The sequence below is a fragment of the Podarcis erhardii genome, assembly GCF_964252035.2.
Source record: "Podarcis erhardii genome assembly, chromosome: 2".
NCBI lineage: Eukaryota > Metazoa > Chordata > Lepidosauria > Squamata > Lacertidae > Podarcis > Podarcis erhardii.
The window spans coordinates 25,267,762-25,278,601 of record NC_138498.1 but is presented as its reverse complement, the minus strand read 5'-3'; the positions used below and the strand labels follow the sequence as shown (position 1 = coordinate 25,278,601).

At 47.7% G+C, this 10,840-nt stretch overlaps 1 protein-coding gene across 1 annotated transcript in view; it reads left to right on the top strand.

The window, feature by feature from the left end:
• Window positions 1-1,568: 1,568 nt before the first annotated feature.
• The window catches only part of FAM20A (FAM20A golgi associated secretory pathway pseudokinase), a 45,954-nt gene continuing 36,682 nt past the window's right edge, over window positions 1,569-10,840 (top strand). Inside the window, exon 1 of the mRNA XM_081849764.1 lies at window positions 1,569-2,336. Coding sequence (XP_081705890.1) covers window positions 1,987-2,336 — 350 coding nt within the window. The 5' untranslated portion in view covers window positions 1,569-1,986. The remainder of the gene's footprint in view (window positions 2,337-10,840) is intronic.

Genomic DNA, 10,840 nt, shown 5'->3' with positions numbered 1-10,840 from the left:
TATTATTATTATTATTATTATTATTATTATTAATCCTATCCAGAAGTGTTATATTGAGCCTTGAAAAGCACATGGGACCGAGTATTACTCATTCAATTTCCTCCTTCAGTTTTATGCGCTGTCCTCTTCACCGCCTCATGACCAAGAGGGCAGGGAGTGAGCAGGCTCAGAAGCTTTGTGGGCACCAGAGGAAGACCTCAAGGGCACCGTTCTGCCCATGGGCACCCTGTTGGCAGCCCTTGCGCTATTTGGAGAGACAGAGAAAGTGGAGATGCCGGAGACTGGACTATCAAGCCTCCCCAAATAAGTGCTTAAACCATGGGTTAGGCAAACTAAGGCCCAGGGGCCGGATCCAGCCCAATCGCCTTAAAAATCCGGCCCACAGATGGTCCAGGAATCAGCGTGTTTTTACATGAGTAGAATGTGCCCTTTTATTTAAAATGCATCTCTGGGTTATTTGTGGGGCACAGGAATTCGTTCATTTTTATTTTTATTTTCAAAATATAGTCCAGCCCTCCACAAGGTCTGAGGGACAGTGGACCGGCCCCCTGCTGAAAAAGTTTGCTGACCCCTGGCTTAAACTTACAAATATTTGTTTACATGTAAGAGGGAGTATGCAAGGAAAAATGCTGGTGAAAACAATGGGTTCTTCAGCCCTATTTCACTGTACGGTCAGCCAGCCCTCAACACCATTTTGGTGTTGTTTTAGGCAGTTGCAAAAACTTAATCTGAACCACTTGTTAAGAAAGTGCTTCTCTCTGGTGGCACCATATTAACTTTCCTGAAGCTGTGAAGCAATTCAGCTGATGGGTGGACCGCTTGCCTTTATAACTCAGATTTCCTCCAGGAAATTCAACATGGCATACATGCTTCTCTCCCTTTCCATATTTTCCTCACAACAACCCTATGAGGAAGGTTAGGCTGACAGTCAGCTTCAGGGCCAAGTGAGGATTTGAACCTCCCAGGTCCTAGTTTCACACTCTACCCACTAGGCTGCACTGTCACCTAAGTTATTGATAAGAGTATGCCGTTGCCCACCCCATGCCAATGGAAAGGCTTACAAAGCCACTGGCAATAGCTGACGCGAACTTCCAAGAGCGATGTGCACGTGGGAGAAAAATATTGTGTACCATCATGAGGACTAGAAGCTCGCTTGCTTTTTGGGGAAGAGCTATTGGGCATCGCCAAACATGCGAGCGTGAGGAGGTGGGTGCGGAGGCAGGACTACACCTCCCGCCAGCCGTCGACGACGCTAGATCATTTCTGGCCACCCCGCAGAAATGTCCTCGCGTGTGGCTCCCTTCTCGGAAGGTGGATAAGCCTCTCTCTCCGCCGAGGGGCTGGGCGCTGCTGCTGCTTCAGGAGCCGAGAGCTTTCCTTCCCCCGATGGATGCCGTGCGCGCCACTTCTGCTGCGTGCCCAGAAACTGTCTCGGGCTTGCCCAGGACATTTCGGCGGCGCTTCGGGGCTGGCGAAGAATGCAGGGAGGCAGCAGCGCAAGGCTGCGTCTGGAAGGGGATCTGCTGGCCTCTCCGGAGCAGCTGCTGCTGCTTCTGAGCTAACCTCTCCCTGAGCAGGAGGAGGAGGAGGAAGAAGAAGAGGGGTAGGTCAGGTTAGTGGTGCCTGCTCCCCTCCCTCTCCTTCCCCTCCCCGAGCAAGATCCATCCTCCCCGAGACTGCGCTGCGCTGCCTGCCTGCCTGGGCAGGGCAGAACTGGAGAGGCGCTTTGGCGAAGGCGCAGCCTCGCCGCTTTCCTGGAGAAGAGGGACCCTTGCGCTCTCCCCACCGCCTCACCTGCGCCTGCAGCTGTCGCGGGGCAGAGGTCTGGCTCCGGATCCAGGCTCTTGGCGTCCCCTGAGGCCACACACACACACACACGCCCCTCGGGACTCGTCTCCTGGAAGCCCCTCTGCGCACCCGGAGAGGCGCCAAGAAGGTGCCACCGCCCACGTCTCCAGGGCGCAGCGATCCCCCGCGGGGCTGGCCATGCTGGGGCTCCGGCGAGACCGGCTGCTCATCCTGCTGCTGCTGGGGGCGCTGCTGAGCGCCGATCTCTACTTCCACCTCTGGCCCCAAGTGCGCCGTCGCCTGGCCCGCGCCGGAGCGCACGGGCCGGGCTGCTCCTGCCCCGCCGAAGAAGCCACCGCCGCCTGGCCCCCTAGCACCGAGCCCTGGACGCGGCTGCCGGAGCAGCGCAGCACCCAGACGGCCGGCTCCAAGCTGCGGAGGCTCTTCTCGCACCCGCTCTACAGCGCCCCCGAGGGGCCGGCCGAGAAGCTGCTCAGCGGGCAGGAGGCGCTGCGCTACTACCGTCGCAAAGTGGCCCGCTGGAACAGGTGCGTAAGCCGGGCTGGGCGGGGAGCAGACCTCCGGGGGGAGAGCCGGGTGGGGCGGGGGGCTTCGCCGGCTTCCCCAGGCGGGGAGACCCCGCCGCCGCGGATCCTCCCCCCGTTATCATCGCCTTTCTTTTCCCACCAGTGCCCGGAACTCCTAAGCAGTGCGTGTTAGTTTCGACGATAAGGACTAGAAACTTGCTGGTGTTGTTCAAAAGGGAAATGGAAAGGCCCTTCTCTCAGCCGGGGGTGGGTGAGGGGAATAAGAGTTCGTTGCAATGTCAGTTCCGGAAGATTGGATTTTTATGGGTGTTTTTTAACTTGGTTCTACTGTTTGAGAGTAAAATGTGCAACTTCTGGCTACAAAGAAGTGGCCTTCTTGAGCGCAGACCAGAAACTCCAATGGGCAAGAAGAGTTGCTGCTTCACCACTCGTTCTGTGTCTTCTAAATCCCACTGAACTCAGTGAAGGCATGCATTGGATCCAAGTTTGTATGTTTCCATCCTTCCGCTTTAGCCCTTCTCCTCTTTATTCTGGGTGAAATTGCTTTATTGGCCTGCATAGCCCGACCCTGCTTTTTTAAAGAAAAGAAAAGAAAAGAAAAGAAAAGAAAAAGAAAAGTTTCAGGCATAAAGGTCCACTATGTCAGTCTTGAAGCCCGATAACCTTTTCAGCTGATCCTCCTTATCTCCAGGCTGTGCAATGCTTCACCTGCTGATTTCTGTAGTCTGTGTTGCTGCTAAAGATATAGGGACAAGACAGATTGGCCTTTTTCTCATCAGTTGCCAACCTTACCACCACACTAAAAAAAAAAGACAGAGAAAGAATGCTAAGATTTGCTCTCCTGAATCCAACCTAAAGGTAAAGGTAAAGGGACCCCTGACCATTAGGTCCAGTCGTGACTGACTCTGGGGTTGCGGCGCTCATCTAGGCTGTGTTAAACACCATACATTTAAAGTGTATTTCCCACCACTCTCACCAAAGGATCCTGGGAGCTGTAGTTTGTGAAGGGTGCTGAGAATGATAGTTTGGGGGCAAACTACAGTTCCCGAGAATTATTGAAGGATGTGTTTTAAATGTATGGTGTGTACACAGCCTAGGGCTCAATGCAGATGCCAGGATTCCCTGACCTTACAGCTGGACATTCTTAGAATCATAGAATCATAGAGTTGGAAGAGACCACAAGGGCCATCGAGTCCAACCCCCTGCCAAGCATCAGAGCACTCCTGACATATGGTTGTCAAGCCTCTGCTTAAAGACCTCCAAAGAAGGAGACTCCACCACACTCCTTGGCAGCAAATTCCACTGTTGAACAGCTCTTACTGTCAGGAAGTTCTTCCTAATGTTTAGGTGGAATCTTTTTTCTTGTACTGTAGTTTGGAACCATTGCTCCGTTTCCGCTTCTCTGGAGCAGCAGAAAACAACCTTTCTCCCTCCTCTATGTGACATCTTTTTATATATTTGAACATGGCTATCATATCACCCCTTAACCTCCTCTTCTCCAGGCTAAACATGCCCAGCTCCCTTAGCCGTTCCTCATAAGGCATCGTTTCCAGGCCTTTGACCATTTTGGTTGCCCTCCTCTGGACACGTTCCAGTTTGTCAGTGTCCTTCTTGAACTGTGGTGCCCAGAGCTGGACACAGTACTCCAGGTGAGGTCTGACCAGAGCAGAATACAGTGGCGCTATTACTTCCCTTGATCTAGATGCTATACTCCTATTGATGCAGCCCAGAATTGCATTGGCTTTTTTAGCTGTCGCGTCACACTGTTGGCTCATGTCAAGTTTGTGGTCAACCAAGACTCCTAGATCCTTTTCACATTTACTGCTCTCAAGCCAGGTGTCACCCATCTTGTATTTGTGCCTCTCATTATTTTTGCCCAAGTGCAATACTTTACATTTCTCCCTGTTAAAATTCATCTTGTTTGTTTTGGCCCAGTTCTCTAATCTGTCATTCTTGTATCTCATGCTCTTGGTGGGATGAGACTGCAACTTGCTACTTACTGAAGTAAGCCCCACTGAACAGCAACTGCGACTTTCTGAGCAGATATGTGCAAGAGGACTGCACATTGTGATTCTCGCCTATCAGTTGGGAGGTTGTTTATCCTTCTCCCTGGCTCCTGGAATAAATAATATGTGGCACTGAGTATGTTCACCAAACAGGCAAGGCCCCTCCGTAAGTTAAGCAAAGCTCGGTTCCTGAGGTTAAGAGGTTGTTTGTCTGGGTTGAGATGAGGATCTTAGTCACTACTGAAGTAGATCAAAACCAGTAACTCAGGGCCAAGGCCCCACTTGCTGGAATATTTCGGGGTGATCAGAATTGCAAGAGGAGAAAGCTGCTTTTAAAACTGGACAGCACAGAATGTTCCATGATTCTAAGCAGAACATCTGTCCTCCGGCGTAGAACAAGTTTGGTAACATGATGTTTTAAAATGTGACAATTTCTGTGCTCTTTTAACTCCTTGCAAGAGGTTGTGACAGAGCCAATGTGTTAAACAACTACATACATTGGTAGGATTGACAGAAAACTTGTAGTAAAAAATCTGAACTATGGATTGACGAAGGATTTATAAAAATAGAGCTGTGATAGAGATACAGAGGGGGAAATCGTTACATTGAGATCCACAATTGGGAGGGGGGAGGGAAGTCAGAAGAGATTATATGTTTATGTATTTAATTCATTTGTTTATGCAAAATGGAAAATGCAAAAATTAAAAAATTATATATATAAGAGAAGAGCCAAAATATGTTCATTAGCATGAAGTGTAGTTAAGAAATAAGCACTAAAGGGAGAAGGAAATGGGGGTGCAGTCCTATCTGAGGGAACCTGGATCCTTGCTCATTGCAAATAATTTGCACCACCACTCGGCTATGGCTCTTCCCATCAAATTACGTAATTCATCATACGCTGCAGCTGTAATATTTGGTAACTCTTTGTATATTTGATTACACCTGATTATCGAGGGCAAGCCACAGTTTTAAGTTTGTTTTATGTGAATTCTCCCTTCCTCAAATACAGTGGTACCTCGAGTTACATACGCTTCAGGTTACATACGCTTCAGGTTACAGACTCTGCTAACCCAGAAATAGTACCTCGGGTTAAGAACTTTGCTTCACGATGAGAACAGAAATCGTGCTGCGGCGTGGCAGCAGCGAGAGGCCCCATTAGCTAAAGTGGTGCTTCAGGTTAAGAACAGTTTCAGGTTAAGAACGGACCTCCGGAATGAATTAAGTACTTAACCCGAGGTACCACTGTATTTCATGCAGTACTTGACCAGGAGCACTGGCGGAGGAAGAGGAGTGCGGGGGAAGCGCACCGCCCCCGGCAGCGCAATCCCAGTGGGGTGCCATCACGGCTCCCCCCACCCCGCCAGCGCTGCGCGCCAGGCCCCCACAGGCGGTGTGCCACGCCCCCAGGACACGCACCAGCCTGCTCTCCACCTGCTCCCCACCCCCCAGTGCCGGAGCATGAAGCTCCACCACTGACCAGGAGATCACAGTTCATAAACTAAATGTCAGAACCTATTTGGAGCTCATGGGATCAGGCCCCTGGCCTATCTAGGCCCCAGCATCCTATTCCCACAGTGGCCAACCAGAAACCTGTGGGGAAACGCGCAAGCCGGACCTGAACATGACAGAACTCTCTCTTCCTGCATTTTAGCAACTGATTTTAGCATTACAAGCTCCAACGGTGGAGGCAGAGCTTAACCCCTGTGCCTTGTAGCCATTGGTAGCCATCCCCTCCGGGAATTTCTCCAGTCCACTTTTAAAGCCATCCAAGTTTATGGCTATCACTGCGAATTCCATAATTTAACTGTGTGCCGTGTAATTCCTTCCTTTTATCTTTCCACATTCAACTTCATTAGATATCCTTGAGTTCTAGTGTTATGCGACAGGGAGAATAACTTTTCCCTATCCATTCTCTCTCCATGCTTCCCATGAATTCTTCCCTTACCCAGATTTCATGCAGTATTTGATCACGGTTCATAAACTAAGGGGGAGAAAGAGTTTTTTGTTTTGTTTTTTTACATCTCAGTCTTTGTCACTGTTACTGGGAAGTAAGGCATGCTGATTGCTTTGGCGCCTACGGAAAGGTAAAGCTGCTGAAAACTGCAGCCTTAGTCTTTTAAAATGCACACTGTACAAAAAAATAATTGGGGAGTGCATTGAGCAACTGTGCCCTTTCTAAATGCTGTGATTGAGCTTTGTTTAGTCTTTAAACTTATAACAGGGTCACTTCTATCCTGCAGAAAAAAGTCGAGCTGAAAGCCTTGGCGCCGGAGCCAAAAATCTTTATCACAAACCTGCCACCGTGTCTATTTTGTGCTTAGTCCCTAATCGGTGCAGCTTACGTGTCACCAGAAAAGGAAAACAAAATAATAATGTAAGAACAAGAACTGGTTTGAGCTCGAAGGAGCATAATAAGAGTGTGTGACCTTGCTTTGGTTCAATGGGACAACTGTACTTCTCTTTGAACCAGTGAGACGTGACTATAGAGATAAATAAGCCTGTCACCTTAGATCAAAAGCAAGCATGATGCAAGCACAGCTCTTTGGTCTCTTGAAACTTTTGCAAATAACAGTGGTGGTGATGGTGGGAGAGCAATATGTTTTTTCCTAATGGTGCAAATAGCAGCTTGGGGGTATGTGAGAGATTTTAATGTGGAGAATGGGGGCGAAGACAGTCTTCTTCTTCTTCTTCTTCTTCTTCTTCTTCTTCTTCCTCTTCCTCTTCCTCTTCCTCTTCCTCTTCTTCCTCTTCTTTGGCGATCCCTCGTAGCCGAGTAAGTTTGTCTTCCATAAACACGGTTTGAACAGTGAGTCCGTAAGTGACTGTGGAGGCCAATTCTGGATCCACACATCCTTCCACAGTGGGGACATTGGTTTCCGGGCGGGAGTTGATCACGGTGTGGATTTGCCAAGTGTGCCTTCCTCTTAGCACGTTTCTCCCTTGTGTCCTGACCAGTTCAAGTAGGTTTTACTCAGAGTAGGCCCATTGCAATGAATGAACCTGACTTAGTCACTTAGTGGGTCTTCCCTGAGTAAAAAATAATTCAATATTGCCCCAGCCAGTTAGCAACACTATTCTCAATGCATGCATGCACCTGTTCTTCTCTGTTTGTACTACTGTCCTGAGAATTCTCAAGCACTTGCTGTCATCTGTGCTCAGGCACTTCCGTGCTGGGATGCCATCAGGAATGCTTCTTGCCACCTGTGTGCAAGACGTTTCTCCTACCAGCAGGCAGGCCAGCCACCTGCCCCACTGGAAATGGCATTGAAAGCCAGGAGGCAAGCTGGGAAAAGAGGACAGTGCCCAGCTGGGGGGGAGAAAGAGCTGCTTAGGGAGGGGAAGAGGGAGAAACCAACTTGCAGAAAATATTGGGGGTGGGTGGATCCCCTAAATATTTTAGGGGGGAGCTGAAGAAATCAGGGCCCCACAAAATTGGCACCTATGCGCTGAAACTGCCTTACCCAGTCTGGTTGATGGCATTTGTTGGGAGGTTGATGTTGGGGGGGGGGAGAAAGTATGACTTCATTTGTTCTCCCTGATCTCTCAGTGGCTTTTGGTACTGTTGCCCATGGTATCCTTCTGGGGAGTCTCAGGCAGGTGGGGGATTGAAGGCACTCTCTGACCGTGAATATGCTCCTACTTCTGGGGCCATTTCTGGAAAGTACCGTATTTTTCGCTCTAAAAGACGCACCAGACCATAGGACGCACCTAGTTTTGGGAGGAGGAAAACAAGAAAAAAAAATATTCTGAATCCCAGAAGCCAGAACAGCAAGAGGGATTTGGCTTCTGGGATAGCCGCACAGCCTGCATTCGCTCCATAAGACGCACACACATTGTCCCTTACTTTTTAGGAGTGAAAAAGTGCGTCTTATAGAGTGAAAAATACGGTAGTTATGGGCGGCTGCCGCTTAGCACCATGGGAGTTGTCTTGGGATGTCTAGCATCTTCTCCCCTTTACTGTTTAACATCTTAGGGTGAAGGGGCAAGTAATTAATATGTTTTATTATTATTTTATTTATATTTATAAATATTTTATTGTTATTATTCTAATTTATTTATTTTTCAAATTAAAGTTTTACAATCACGCATCCAACATACAACATAAAAACAAGATTCCAAAGAATCTCCTCCCCTTTGTGGGTCCTCTTGTTAATCATTTCCTCCTGCATCTTTTATGATAATCCAAACCTTCCTCTCCCCCCCTTAATTTACTTATTATTAATGTTGCAATACATATATGGAATCTTTACATATTGATACATATACATTACGTTCGTAAATTCACATTTTCACATTTCATTATGTACCAACATCTACCCATTTCTTATTTCTTGCCCTATGTCTTCCCTCCACCCGTACGTGACTTCCTTGTTATTATTTTGTAACTTCATTATTGAGACTGTAATTTTGTATCTTAATAATTAAACATTCAATCTTATATATCTGCTTAGCTTAACTTAACTTAACTTTGTGAAATCAGTCTATCCTAACTTTTTACATCTTTTACATAATCCAAACCTTTTACATCTCCATTATGTTCAAAATTCACCTTGAAGCTACAAGTGTTATTCCAATCTTACGAACGATTTTAGCTGTTTGCAATGGTTTTTTAGATAAATTACAATTGTTCCCCATTCATTATTAAAATTTTGGTCTTCCTGATTTCTGATTCTTCCGGCCATTGTAGCCATTTTGGCATAATCCATCAACTTAATCTGCCATTCTTCTCTGGTAGGGACTTTATCTTCTTTCCATCTCTGGGCCAATAACATCCACGCAGCTGTGGTCACATACATAAATAGTCTTTTCTGCTCCCTTGGGGTTTCGGCACCTAGAATTCCTAAAAGAAAGGCAGGGGCAGGTAATTAATAAATCTACAGTGATTAATTTAGCTAGTTGTTGAATTGAAAATTTATTTAAGATTAATTAATTGATTTAATCATCATCATAACTTTAGCTTTGTGCGGCAAGCTACTTTCTGCACCCATCCACATACCCCTCTCGGTTGTCATTCAACCCCTGAGCCTAAAATTCCCTACCCTGCTCTATGGAGACCTTGTGAAGTACACTGGCTGCCCCTTGCCTACTTTCTTGATGCCACCAGCAAGCAAGAAAAGCCTTAAAAGACTCCTGCTACAAATGCAAATACAAATGTGGTGCTGTGGTTCTAAACCACAGAACCTAGAGCTTGCCAATCAGAAGGTCAGCGGTTCGAATCCCCGCGACGGGGTGAGCTTCCGTTGCTCAGTCCCTGCTCCTGCCCACCTAGCAGTTCGAAAGCACGTCAAAGTGCAAGTAGATAAATAGGTACCGCTCCGGCGGGAAGGTAAACAGTGTTTCCGTGCACTGCTCTGGTTCACCAGAAGCGGCTTAGTCATGTTGGCCACATGACCCGGAAGCTGTCTGTGGACAAAACGCCGGCTCCCTTGGCCTATAGAGCAAGATGAGCACCGCAACCCCAGAGTCGTCTGCGACTGACCTAATGGTCAGGGGTACCTTTACCTTTACCTTTTTTACAAATGCCTCTGGGCATGTTTTCGAAAGCTATGGCTTCACAAAGGAACAGGGGTGTGGCGAACACACAGGGTCCCCGGACATTTGATGGTCTATTGATCCCTGTGCCACCACTGTGCTCGCTTCCCCGCTGCCACCAACCTGTTACTCCTGGGTAAAACACTGAGTCCAGACAGTTGTTAAAACTGAACCAAATAAACAAGTTTATTTTATAAGCATTAACAAGTTTATGGTTTCTCAGATAATATTCCTGTCAGGTTCTTAACTTTAGTTTCTTTACCGGCCTATACCTTCTCAGCTGTTTATCTCAGCTGTTTGACTGACTCCTCTTAACAGATTCTCTCACTCTCCCACATCAGACTAGCCCAACCCACAGACATCCTCTCTGTCTCTTCTCTAACTCCAGACTGACTTCTGAACCACCCTAACTCTAACACTAACTCCTCCCCTTCTGTTCCCATTGATTAGTCATTTTACAATTAGTTAACCCTTTCCTTCTGAACCCAGTATGATGTCACAAACCTAGGACTGCAAACGCCACGAGGGGGGTCCCATTGGCAAGGGTTTGGGCTAGCTGAAGCCTGGAGCAGCTCTGACAGGTTCTGCGGGAGAAGCAAAGGGGAGGTTGCAAGCTGGGAGAGGTGAGGCAAAACTGAAGGGAGAGCATGGGAAAGAAATGAATGCAGGAGGAAAGAATGTCCCAGAGAACTACCCCCCCCCACACACACACAATTAGCCAATTAGGTTGGTGTCGTGGAAACTCCTCTGGCTGGCGGTGAGCAGAAATTGCTCGCCGTTGATGGATTGCTTGTCCCCGTGTCAGAAAGTTACTGACATCTTGTTCTTTCCGAGCGAACCAGTGTTAACTGGAGCATGGAGGAGCTCACACTGTTTTGCAACGAAGAAAAAAGGGGGCAGCAGTCTTAAGCCTCTAAACTCATGGACACCCGTCCATAATATAAAAGCTGGTACACTGGAAGACGG